The sequence below is a fragment of the Corylus avellana genome, chromosome 1, assembly GCF_965113065.1.
Source record: "Corylus avellana chromosome 1, dhCorAvel1.hap1.2, whole genome shotgun sequence".
Lineage (NCBI taxonomy): Eukaryota > Viridiplantae > Streptophyta > Magnoliopsida > Fagales > Betulaceae > Corylus > Corylus avellana.
This window is the reverse complement of record NC_142490.1, coordinates 21,643,175-21,655,381: the sequence shown is the minus strand read 5'-3', so window position 1 is coordinate 21,655,381 and position 12,207 is coordinate 21,643,175. Positions and strand designations below refer to the sequence as shown.

Genomic DNA, 12,207 nt, shown 5'->3' with positions numbered 1-12,207 from the left:
CGCCAGACAACATTCGACGCAGAACCTACACAAACCCATAAACTCTTTTACCGCGAAAATTTTGTTACCGCGGAGGTGAACGAGAGCGAAAAGGTCGAAACCAAACCCTAACCCGAAATTCACTCCGATCCGGAACAAAAATGAGCGAAGACGGGAAGGGCAGAGGCCTCACCGGCGACCAGCGGAGCCAGTTGCACTACGGAACGTTCCAAGGTGTCGCCAACTACTACCCTCCTCCCCAGCACCCACCGTCTCAGCCGGTCGTCGGTTTCCCTCAGCCTGTTCCTCCCCCAGGATCCTCCGCCGATTCCCGGTACCATCATTATGGATACCAGACCGTTCAAGGTATATCCGAATGACATGCACATGAATTTTCGTGAATTATTGCTCATATAGGTTTAAATATATTTGATCGGAAAAAAAGAAGAAGCTTTTTTGCTTGATTGAGCAACTAAACGGTGTCGTTGGCTTGTGATTGGTTTTGATTGCGCTATTATTGAATCATTTTATTTTTTTAAATTTTATAGCTTGAATTTCATTTTATTATTCATAGGTTTCTATGCTTTGTAAATCAAACTGCTGTTTTTGAGGATGTGTTTGTGAGCTGAGGAAATGACATTGAAATACGTTTGAATTATTGACGAAGTTTCTGTTTGGAGGGCTTAGATGATAGCACTGGAAGCTTTAGGTGAAATTAGAATCAGCAATGCTTTGATTTAGAGTGAGGTTTTCTCTGGGTCCGACAAGTTGTGTGCCAAACCTGTTTTAATCAATAAAGAGGTTTCTGTGATAGTTTCCTGATTTGTGTTATAGCTGTTTCGGGGGAAATAATGGAGTTTGATGATGAGTTATTAAATGGGGAACAGTTAGTGAGACAATTATTTGAGATGGGATAAGGTGTGGGAGCAGACAATGGATAGATAGTCCTTTATTTTCTTGTGAGTTTTAATTTTAGAGGCGTGAAATGGGATGCCTTGATCTTAAATTGCGGTGCTTTTTGGGTGGAATGTCCCAATATAAAGAGATCATGGCGGCTGAGAGTTTGATTAGTTGAAAGTGCGGGTACCTAATACGGTAATCATTACATCTCCTGTTGTTTTGCGAGAGAGAGAGAGAGAGAGCTATTTTTGTGTGCAAAGAGAACTAGGAGACAAGAAAAAAATAGAGAAAGGAGAAGATGATGAAAAAGGCAATGAAATCTATGCGACAACTTTCTGCAAAAGACTTATAATTCCATTAATCAGAGTCCTCTTTCTTTGAGTACGAAAGGGTATATTTGAAGACTTTTTGACTTTTCCCTAGTGTGACGAGACTAAGACTCCTAATTTGGTAATCACCTAATATACAAACTAAAAGGAAAAATAAAAAACCAAAAACAAATGAAACTGTTCTGAAAGATTTGACAAACTACTACAATGCTCGTTGGCCCAAATGACACTTCTATTCCTATAAGTATGAAGTGGCAGGTGATGTCGTGCAGACAAATCCCACTGGATGTCTGAGTTATTACCAAGCAAAAAAAGGCTCTTGCAAACCTTTTTGAAAACCCTAAATTCAGCAGCTCAGCTTATTATGTTTCCTTACAGGTTCTGAAAATAAATTCTCTGCAGATCTTCTTCTTTTTTTTTGGCTGAAAATTACATTTTGTCACTGAATATGAAATCCTATGACTCTTAAACCATTGACTTGAATTAGACAGATTTTAATCTGAGACTTGGTACAAAACAACCTTCTAACATTTTGCATTTGGGTTCCACAAATCAAGAGGCTCTAAATACCATATTGAGAATGACACCAAAAAATCAGCAAATAGACCATTTTTCCATGGCTGTACGAATAAGTTTCTTCATTTCTATGCTTTTGAGGAAATGATGTATATATTATATTTACCTATCTTTCTATGTATTTTCTGAATTCATACTGCATACCTATATTTAAAGCTTTTAACCTCGACATTAACTTGCATGTCAGCATCAACTATAAATGTTGACAGTTATGTATCTGAAGTTCTTGTCGATATTGAAATGATTGCAACACATAAATGCTATATGGAAATTATATGGAGATGGACCAGTAAGAGGGAAAAATTTTAAGAGTTTTTGACTTAATATTCCATTATCACGATATTATTTTTTATGTCATTCAAGGTTATGCAGTTGTTGAGGGAAGACCCGTAAGAGAACCCCGCCTTCCTTGCTGTGGTTGTGGTATGGGCTGGATCCTGTAAGTTCTTTCATGTATATTTCTTGATTCCATCATTTCCCTTCTTTTATGTTTTAGGGGCAAATCATTTTCCTTTGTTTATGTTTTAGGGACAACAATATCAATTGTAGTTTTGAAAAAAAGAACAGAGTTTTTGCAGTTTCCAGCTGGCAGCTGCTCTGTGGTAATGAGTTGAATGGTTGTTGGAAGAAGAATTAGGGATGTGCATTTTATCGAGCATAGCATGTTGATAGTAGATGCCATATACAAATGATGAATCATAAAATACTCAAATGAGTTGGTCACGGAACAACTTTGGAAATCATAGATTTTGTGCCTTCATTGGTGTCTGTGTCACGCAATTTTCTACTATGTTTCAATTGCCTTTTGAGCTTTCTTTTACAGACAATATAGCCTACCCTATAAATTATACTATGTCATGTTTATTTGACTTCTTGGAAGTGTTGCCTGTGGCTCAATCACTCTCCTGCACTCATTGTGGTGTCAGATGTTGTGGGTCACCTCCAAACTGTGTGTCTTTAGCTAAGGCAGATGCTTGCCTTTGCTGCGTGGTACTTTCCATTGCATGAGACTAGAGGATGTCAAATTTGCCATCATAATTGCCAAATTCCAAAAACCATGAAGTTGTACTAGTATAACATATTCAGTCACCTAGGAAAAATAAATAAAAAGGGCAAATTGAATATCTCTGACCCTAAAAAATGTATCTAATTAGGGTTATAGTTGTGAAGAAAAAAAACCTTCCTACATCTGCCAGTCCTTATATATTATTCTATTTGTCAATGTGTATCGTTATACCGTAATTTGATGATTTTTTTGTTGATTGGTTATAATTGATGATTACTGCTTCACTTTGTTTGCAAGGTTTATAATTGGTTTCTTTCTTGGTGGCATTCCCTGGTATATTGGAACTTTTGTCCTACTTTGTGCACGAGTGGATTACAGAGAAAAACCTGGATATGTTGCATGCACAATAGCTGTAAGTATATTTGTTGTCCCGTATCTCATTTTTCTCTTGCAAGAGAATGTTCTCTAATTACATTTTTTGCTTTCATATTTCATGATTCCATGTAATGATATGGACTTCTGCAAATACCTTTTCTGCTGGTGTTATATATCGTTTGAGACCTTGCTCATCAAAAAAAAAGAAAAAATCTTTTGAGACCAGCCGTATATCTTCAAATGGGAAATTTATGTGTATTTTCTGAACTTGTGATTATTGCTGTAGTGTGGCAGTGGACAAAAATAGTTGCTGGTTAATAATCTACTCATCATGCCAGGAATAATACATAGCTTCCTGACCTCTTTAAGGTCAGCCTATTGAATGGAGATTTAAGGTTTTTAATGAAAGCTTAATGTCCTTAATTTGACTACAGTACATGTAATTAAGCAAGGGAATTCTTGCTTCTGGAAATATTTAGGGTCTGGAATTTAACTTGAAAATAATGTGAATTGTTAGTCAGGAAACCAGAAGCAAGAAATCATTCAGTTAGGGTTAAGAAAAAGTTTTAGTTTGAGTAGAGGAAGAGAAACTAAAATAAGTATGAAAGATTCAGTGGGTTGTTTGTAAGATATATGGTTTAGGTGATGAATAACACTTGCCTCTGAATGTTGGAAGGGTCCTGTTATCTATGACTTTTTCAGAAAATTATATCATTCTATCTTAGTGACCGTTACCTGCATGGTAACGATTCATCGAGTGCTGGTGAGGGTTTGTTACTAACTCATTATTCTTGTCTTCATCAGTTGCAATATGCTTATTTAAGGGAATGTGTGCGTTAGCTGGCCTACATGCCATTAGGACGGTTTTTAGGGTGGAGAGATTCATCCCCAGGATAAGTGTCTTACTGTGCCATTCCTTTGAGCGCCTGATTGTCCTGTTCCATACGTGTGCTTGAAACTATCTGCAACAATGTCCATCTGCCTTTTTTAGGCTAGAAATTCACCCTGGCAATTCTTTGGTTCTGTCAAGGCACCATATTTCCAATCATCAATGAACTCCATGGAACTACTTTATATACACACACTAATGGTTAAATTCGCTTTTTGCTATTAGCTTAAACTTTAAGGACATGTGGTGATTTAACATGGTATCAAAGAAATTGTCTCGAGTTTCAACCTGATTCTATAATTTAAATCTCTCTCTCCCCCCCCCCCCCCCCCCTTTCTCTTAAGTTAAATATTTTATGTGTTGGCCTCTTTTGTCGAGGGGGAATTTGAATCCAACGTGAGAGGGAGTGTTAATATATTAGTTAAATTATAAAATTCACTCTTTTCTATTAGCTTAAGTTTTTGGAATTAAGTGATGATTTAACAACTTATTTCTAAATAATGCCCATATAGTGAAGATATTTAATTCTTCCTAATGACATGACTTGAAAAATGAATTTCTGTTTACAATGCGCATGACCCTTACTAACCATCAAATGAGGTAATTTTGTTAATATGCCCCATGTTTTGGTTGTGTACATTTCATCTATCTGCTACCACATAATAATTGATAACTACAATCGCTAAAAGGTCTAAATACACATTTTGGTGCATTTAAAGTTAGGTACAACCTTGCTAATGATAAATGTTGTCAGTTGCTGCCATAATGCTGCTTGCAAAATACTATATAGGTTCTACAAATTTACTACGTTTTGGTTACGAGTAGACATAGCTGTTGAGTTCTCTTACCACTTGCATCGCAAACCACACATAATATGCTTATGTTATGTAAATCCGGTTGTACTCTTTAGTTTCTTCACTGGTTTATATGTTATAAATTCTTATTTGGGGAATTGGCCTCCCTTCTCCTTTATGTGGAGATTGACATCTTTGCTTCCTTTTTTTGGCTGGCTGAGAAGTGAGAATATATGTCTTGCCTTTATTCACACTATTTTTCTAATGTATCCCCACTTCAAATTTTAATGATTAACAATAGATATCATCTCTAGTACTGGTGGTGAAAACTGTATTTGGGATTGACAAAGTTCTAGCATTTGCACTTCCAAATGCTGAAACAGCTATTGCAGAAGTCTTTGCATCAGTATTGTACTGTTAGGTGCCATGGAGCTAGACCAGAGGTCCATATATGTTTCATTTTACAAATATGATATTTTCTAGGCATTTCTAATTCGGGAGTTTTAGCCTCGATTAGCATGCCCACACCGGATCATATACTGCCACGATATATCTAGTCTATGCACAATATCATGAAAAATGGATACAAATTTTTGGCTGTTACTTTGGAGGGGCGCTTTGTAGGGGTCCGAGGTTTACCCAATAAGGATGGGTATACGAAGTAACCTTGTCTTGGAGAGATTCCTCGCCATCAAAATTTATTTTTGGCTGCTACTTAGTATTGAATAGATCTAGGGAGAATGCACTTTGAAGCGGCTATTTCCTGAATTTGCACATAACTCACAGAATTATTTTTACACGTGCAGACTTTTCTAGCTGGGATTGCTGTTCTGCTTGGCGTAACAAGGGGGACTCATCATTGGTGAGATTAAGATGGGACTACAAAATCGAATGTAGAAAAATACCTGTATGTAAAAGAACAATTGCTTGTGTATGTAATTTTGCCTGGAGGTTGTTCCAACTCCTATATATGTACGTATTCCAGGCATTCTTCTGAATTGATAGTGAATGCCTATTTAGTAGATTGCCAAATGTTGAAAGTTTCATGGAAATTATAGGAAATGCTGTATTTTTTTATATTCAAGTGTAATGTTATTCTTATTCCATTAATATTGTAATATTTTTCGGGTTGGCATGTTACTGTCCCCCTCAAAATATTTTATGTCAAATAGTATCGAATTCATTTATTATCCGGTGTAATTTTAATTACTCAACTTTCATCTTATTCTCATGCAGTTGGGTTGATGTGGCCGGGCCTATTAGTTATCCGATAGTTTATATGCACCGTCACATCAACCCAGTTGTATGAAAGTAAGATAGGAGTTAAGTATGTAACATTATATGGCCGGCGAACGCTTTGGGTATAGTTCGAAACGTGGACATAGGCCTACAATAATTATAAAAATCACGACAATGTATTGCCACTAAAAGACGGTTTTCTTCGAAAAATCGTATCAATGTCATCTTAATAAATTAAGTTTTCAATTCAATTTGAAATAAAACTTTATTCTTAATATATGATTATTGGAAGCAAATAAAGTGAAATTCAAAGATTATTTTAATTGTTAAAAAATGGGTAATGATTATTAGTATGTAAATGTAATTCTCTGTAGTTTTTTTTTTTTCCTCCAAAAAAAAAAAAAAAAAAAAACCGTACCCGGCTTGTAGATCTTATATCAATAGTGAGTTGATTTCTAGACCAACTCTCATTCAAGAAAATGTACGATTAGAGAAAATAAACAGAAAAAATATAAGAAAATAGCTTTATGATTTCAGACCCTTAAAAATTAATTATTTACCCTAAAAAAAGTGTTATTTTTAATTTTGTCCCCCACACCAAAAATTTTAGTCTTGCCCCTTCATAAATTATAATAAAATCCAATCTATATAATAATTTTTATGTATGTACATGAATAAAAACATGTAGTAAAAAATAAAAATAATCAGTATGAAAAATTCAAATAATAAATTATTTTTGTTTTTATAAATAATCTTTTAGTGCTAAAAAGTAAAAACTCAATTTTAGGTTGTTTCTGATAAATATGGATTTGAAAATATTATGTCGATTTTTATTTTATTTTTTATTTTTTTTTATATCAATGGGCTCAGCACTCTGCCTAGCCCAAACAAAAAAGCCCACTTCAATGGGACAGGGCTGGCAGGCAGCCCACGCGCGAACAACTTATTTGCGGTCAGTGAACTTTGTCACCCACGTGTCGCTTTAACAGTTCTCTACATATTAGGGTTTTCCTCAGGGGTCCTATATAAGCAAAAGAAAACCCTTCTTCTACTGCTCTTACAGAGAGAGACGCAGAGCGAGAGAGGGAGAGAGGCGGAGCTTCAAAGATGGTTACTTTCAGGGTAAGCCTACGAACCTATCTCTCAGATCCACTGGAAATCTCTACTTTTAGTCTCTAAGTCTAGTGTTTACATTATGTTTGCATTTTGGTTTATGGGAAAATCAAAGAAACGAAACTGAAAACCTCTTCGCGTAATTTCTAATACTTTTTTTTTAATGTGATTGAGACCAAATAAAGCATGATTGGAGATGGGGGTTTTTCATTTTCTCTGAAGCATAATAGAGGATTAGGGTTTTAGGGTTTGGGCTTTTGCTAATGGTGTTATGGTTTGGAGGTGCAGTTTCACCAATATCAAGTCGTTGGGAGGGCTCTGCCAACTGAATCTGATGAACACCCGAAGATTTACCGGATGAAGCTCTGGGCCACGAACGAGGTTCGCGCCAAGTCCAAGTTTTGGTGAGTGATTTGGTCTAGATGTTTGGGTTTTTTTTTTGGTTCAAGTTAATTGTTTTTGGGAATTGAGATCTGGGTTTGTATTTATTTTGGTTGATTAATTTTGTTTTATTGTCGTTTGGTTGGTGTGGATTAGGTATTTTCTGAGGAAGCTGAAGAAGGTCAAAAAGAGCAATGGTCAAGTGCTTGCCATTAATGAGGTATATTGTCTCATTTCTCTTAGTATAATTTCGTTCTTGTCAAAGATTGTTTGTCGGATAATTTCTAGGTAATTGTAATTTGTATAAGCTTCCCTCCATTTTAATGAAGGAACAATGTTCTTCATGTTTGTGTGGATTTTTTAATGATATGGAAATCTTTATTATGGTTCGTGGTTATGATGAAAATTTACTGTGCAAGAGTATAAATTATTTTCTGTGTTAATGTGTTAACTAATGTTTGAGGTTTCCTCTGGTGACAGTGGTAGGTGTTATCTGTAATTTGTTAATGTTGGTATTTGATACCTTTTTTTTTCTTCCTTTTGCTATTACGTTGAGGGCTGGGGTGTTCAATTAAAATTAGTGCATTGTAAACTAGCTGTAGTTCTGTCGTTCAATGACTAAATCAGGACAGTTACTTTGAATTCTTTGTATTCCAACGTATTAGGACTCTGGCAGTGGCTACAACCATACGATTTATATGCTTGAGTTTTTTTTTAATGGATGGTTGAAGAAAATGAGGGTTAGATTAATTTGACGAAAAAGAATAAATTTCTAATCCGTTATTAACTACTTGCACGATATAGTCTTTTGCTGTTATCTGTTAATTTACCAATATCTTCTGAAAATCTTTTCAAATGATTTTAGCCTGGTACTAGAGCTTTGTAGGTTGTCTTCATACATTGTTCCTCTGTCATTTCTACCATCATCATGCTTTCAGTTGACTGAATTTAATATAGCAACTAATCAGCGAATCTCCCACTCTCTGAAGCCTATGCTTTCAACTTGACTACTAGGTTGCCTCTTGTGTCTGTGATTAGAATTTAAATTTCGAAAGTAACTTTCTATTTTCTGTTACTTTCCTAGATGGACAATTTCCTTTAGTTTTTGTTCTTATGAAATTTTAAGTTTTGCCGGTATTTGTGAAGATCTCTATGCTGTATAGTTTTCAGTCCTTTAGCTTATGTCCATATAGCAGCTTGTTTTTTGTGTATGATATATAGTTTTTCATATAATTGCCACAACCATAAATTTGAACCGTCAGCCAGGGATTCTAATTATGTAAATTTGTTGAATCAAGAGTAGGTAGTTTGTTTCTGTGGCATGTGATTGCAGTAACAAGATTCACAAGCTTGAAATTGCTGTGGTGAAAACATATTTTTATCTGGATTTAATACTGTCCTTGTGATTTGTTTTTTTTGGTGATAATTTCTTGTTCTTTTTTTTTTACTCTTTATCTCTTTTGTATTACGTATTATAAATATTTGGAGTGAAAGCATGAGCATTATTGATGTTTCGAAATTGTATATGAAAAAAAACCTAGTTAGAACTCCGCCAATATCCAAATGTAGGTTGAAGTTGAGAATATTGCAGATTTTTGACAACCCTTTCCTTTCTGAATGTAATTGAATATATCACTTGGATTTTGTAGATTTTTGAGAAAAACCCCACCAAGATCAAGAACTATGGTATTTGGTTGAGGTATCAAAGCCGAACTGGTTATCACAACATGTACAAGGAGTACCGTGATACGACTTTAAATGGGGCTGTCGAGCAGATGTACACTGAGATGGCATCTCGACACAGAGTCAGGTTTCCGTGCATTCAAATTATCAAGACTGCCACCATCCCTGCAAAGCTTTGCAAGAGGGAGAGCACTAAGCAGTTCCACAACTCCAAAATCAAATTCCCATTGGTGTTCAAGAAGGTTAGGCCACCAAGCAGGAAGCTGAAGACCACTTACAAAGCAACGAGACCCAATTTGTTTATGTAACTTTGCCATTTGAGGAATGAACTCCGAAGTGTTAAAGACAGGTCAAATTTTGAATCATTTTAGTAGAGACCTTCCTATCTGTGATCGTTATTTCATTTTGAGAATCTTAGCAAACCAAAGAGTTGGAGTTTATCATATTTGTGGTTTTGAATATTTGTTATGTTTTCTTTATAATTTTGCTTTGAAATGATAGTTGAGCTGAACCCTCAGTATTCTGGTTTTGGTTCATTATGTTCTTGTTTTACTACCTATTAGATGTCGACTCTCCATGAAGATTGATAGTGATATGAGTTCAGGAGAATGCCAGATGTTATACGAACATTCTTGTATTTATAAGACTAAAACCGTGGTTATTTGTTGTAATTGAACTGGTTTGGATTATTCCAAATCTTTGATCAATGTGAAAAAAACCTTAAAAAATGTTTAAAAAATCAAACTGGCACTGTTCTTTTGTTTTTTGGATGAATAAATTGACACTGTTCACTAAGCTTTATCTTTGCTGGCTTCCTATGTGGCCAAAGGAAATGGATTTGTTGAAGCTTCTTCAGATTTTTAGCCCAAAATGAGAAAATCCAATAAAAAGAGATGCATTTCTATCTTCAAGCAAGGGTGGTGCCTCTTGCAGGAAAATATTTGAAAGAGGGCTGTGATTTTCTCAACACCTCTGCTTCTTGGAAAGGTTTGTTGAAAGTAAGGGCTGTTGTTGAAAAATCTTTTTTTTTTTTTTTTTTTTTTGTGTGGCTAGAATGTTCAAGAAACCATCTCTTGAATGTTCTTTGGCTAGAATCATATGGAGAAGCTCCCCTTGGCCATTCTACTCAGAAACTTTGAGCAACATTCCTATTTCTCAATTGGTGATCGTGCTACTGAACCCCTCTCAACATTTGTCTATAACTAAGGTGGACACTAGGTGATTTCAACTTCAACAAGCAATTACAATGGATCACATCTGGTTTGTAAGGAATCGTTTAGTGCATGATAAAGTCCAGCCCATTCCCAATCAATCTCTTCATCAGATTTCCAACTCAATGAAGGTCCATAAACTTGCTTGGAATGACTATCGGTCTCTCTTTGGTCTCCTCCACTCCCAAGCACCGCCAAGTCTAACTTTGATGTGGCGGTTAAGAATGACTTCTTAGCGACTTTAATGGTAAAATTATTCACGCTACAACCAAACGTCTCTCCACTATTAAAACTGCAATCAATGAAGCTCAACCTGCTATTTTAGCCTCTCAAACTGTGTCCTCTCTTGGAATTTACTCGCTTTTGCTACAAGGAGATGCAATCAACATTGTCCTTGCCATTCAGTAACCGTCTCTTTTCAAATACTAGAATTTTGCTTCTATTATTTCTGATATTAACGTTAACTTGCAAAACTTGCAAAGTTTTTGGGAGTGCAAATTAAACTTTGTGATTAGAAGCATTCTCACTCAGTCACCTATTCTTTCTTCCATCTGGATTGAGAAAGACTCTTTTGTACCCCTTTCCTTATTGGCTCATAAAAAGAAAAAGAAAAAATAAAAGAAAATAAATACTGTTGTTTACACTTATTTCATATCAGTTGACTTTATATGCTTTAAGTGCCTTTTTTTGTCAGCCACTTAAAAGAACAAAAGAAAAGTAACTTAAAATGCACAACGTCAACCGACATAAAATGAGTGTGTTTGTATCTCTATTCTCTAATCTCTACTCTAGGGTTCATGTGCGTACATGATATATATATATATATATTCCAAAGTTTGACGGTTTGGTAACTATGTGCTCACGTTATACACAGTGATATGATGCATCATGTACGCACATGAACCCTAGAGTAGAGATTAGAGAATAGAGATACATTTTTAGCATTGAAAAGCTTGACATCGACTCCCTACCGAATCTCTGATGATCTCTCTTTTGTTCGTTTTTTCAAATTGCTCCTTTCAACATGATGGCATCGTAATCATTGCTATCTCCATGCAGTGGATCCCTCCTCCTACATAGTGCATGCATTATTATTATTATCAAAAAGATGTTTTACCATCTAGGTTTGAGGACCTCTAAATCTAAGATCAGCTAATCTTAAAACAAAGAAAAAGGGTTGAAGAATCTGCACCTTTTTAATCATTTCAATCTCTTTTTTTTTTTTGGTTTTCATTTCCGCCGCTTAAATGGGGTGACTATATAAGCAAACAAATAATTGTAAAGATAACTTTAACCTAATTATTTCCAAGAGATAGCTCAATCGGTTGGAGATTACGTCTCGTGAAGTGGCCTCAAGAGCACTAGATCGATTTTCCCTCCCCGTATGTGGACTGACATGTCAAAAAAATTTTAAAAAAAATTTAACGTAATTATTATTATTATTATTTTAAATTAAACAGAGACGTAACCAGAGCCCAGAGGGGTTAGGCCATGACCCCTATTCTCTTTTCAAATTATGCACTAAATTCAAAATCAGAAGAGGCCAGGGGCATATATCTTCCCCGGATCCCCTAATTCATCCTTGAATTGAAATTAATAATATACCTCTTTTTGGTCTCAAGTTCTTATTATCTCAACTTAACCACAACAAACAATATCATCATATAATTTGGTGTTGGGGAAAAATCATATCCTTAATCCTCTGCAATAATTTCTCTTTCTGTTTTTTTTT

At 35.3% G+C, this 12,207-nt stretch overlaps 2 protein-coding genes across 2 annotated transcripts; both read left to right on the top strand.

Annotated features, from left to right (window-relative positions):
• On the top strand, window positions 1–5,925 carry LOC132168791 (large ribosomal subunit protein eL20z). Its single transcript, XM_088516411.1, has 4 exons — window positions 1–345; window positions 2,148–2,223; window positions 3,088–3,202; window positions 5,655–5,925. The coding sequence occupies exons 1-4, from the start codon at window positions 141–143 to the stop codon at window positions 5,712–5,714; spliced, it is 456 nt and encodes a 151-aa protein (XP_088372537.1). The 5' UTR covers window positions 1–140; the 3' UTR covers window positions 5,715–5,925.
• Window positions 5,926–7,120: 1,195 nt separating this feature from the next.
• On the top strand, window positions 7,121–9,725 carry LOC132172644 (large ribosomal subunit protein eL20). The gene is made up of 4 exons (XM_059584177.2): window positions 7,121–7,209; window positions 7,489–7,604; window positions 7,738–7,801; window positions 9,231–9,725. The coding sequence occupies exons 1-4, from the start codon at window positions 7,195–7,197 to the stop codon at window positions 9,570–9,572; spliced, it is 537 nt and encodes a 178-aa protein (XP_059440160.1). The 5' UTR covers window positions 7,121–7,194; the 3' UTR covers window positions 9,573–9,725.
• Window positions 9,726–12,207: the final 2,482 nt, after the last annotated feature.

What these genes read in the sequence shown, in the direction of transcription:
- LOC132168791 (XM_088516411.1), top strand. Translation starts at nt 141, where the DNA reads ATGAGCGAAGACGGGAAGGGCAGAGGCCTCACCGGCGACCAGCGGAGC. An exon ending in TGGATACCAGACCGTTCAAG is followed by an intron (nt 346 to 2,147) that starts GTATATCCGAAT and finishes ATGTCATTCAAG; the next exon opens with GTTATGCAGTTGTTGAGGGA. An exon ending in ATGTTGCATGCACAATAGCT is followed by an intron (nt 3,203 to 5,654) that starts GTAAGTATATTT and finishes TTACACGTGCAG; the next exon opens with ACTTTTCTAGCTGGGATTGC.
- LOC132172644 (XM_059584177.2), top strand. An exon ending in CGCGCCAAGTCCAAGTTTTG is followed by an intron (nt 7,605 to 7,737) that starts GTGAGTGATTTG and finishes GGTGTGGATTAG; the next exon opens with GTATTTTCTGAGGAAGCTGA. An exon ending in AAGTGCTTGCCATTAATGAG is followed by an intron (nt 7,802 to 9,230) that starts GTATATTGTCTC and finishes TGGATTTTGTAG; the next exon opens with ATTTTTGAGAAAAACCCCAC.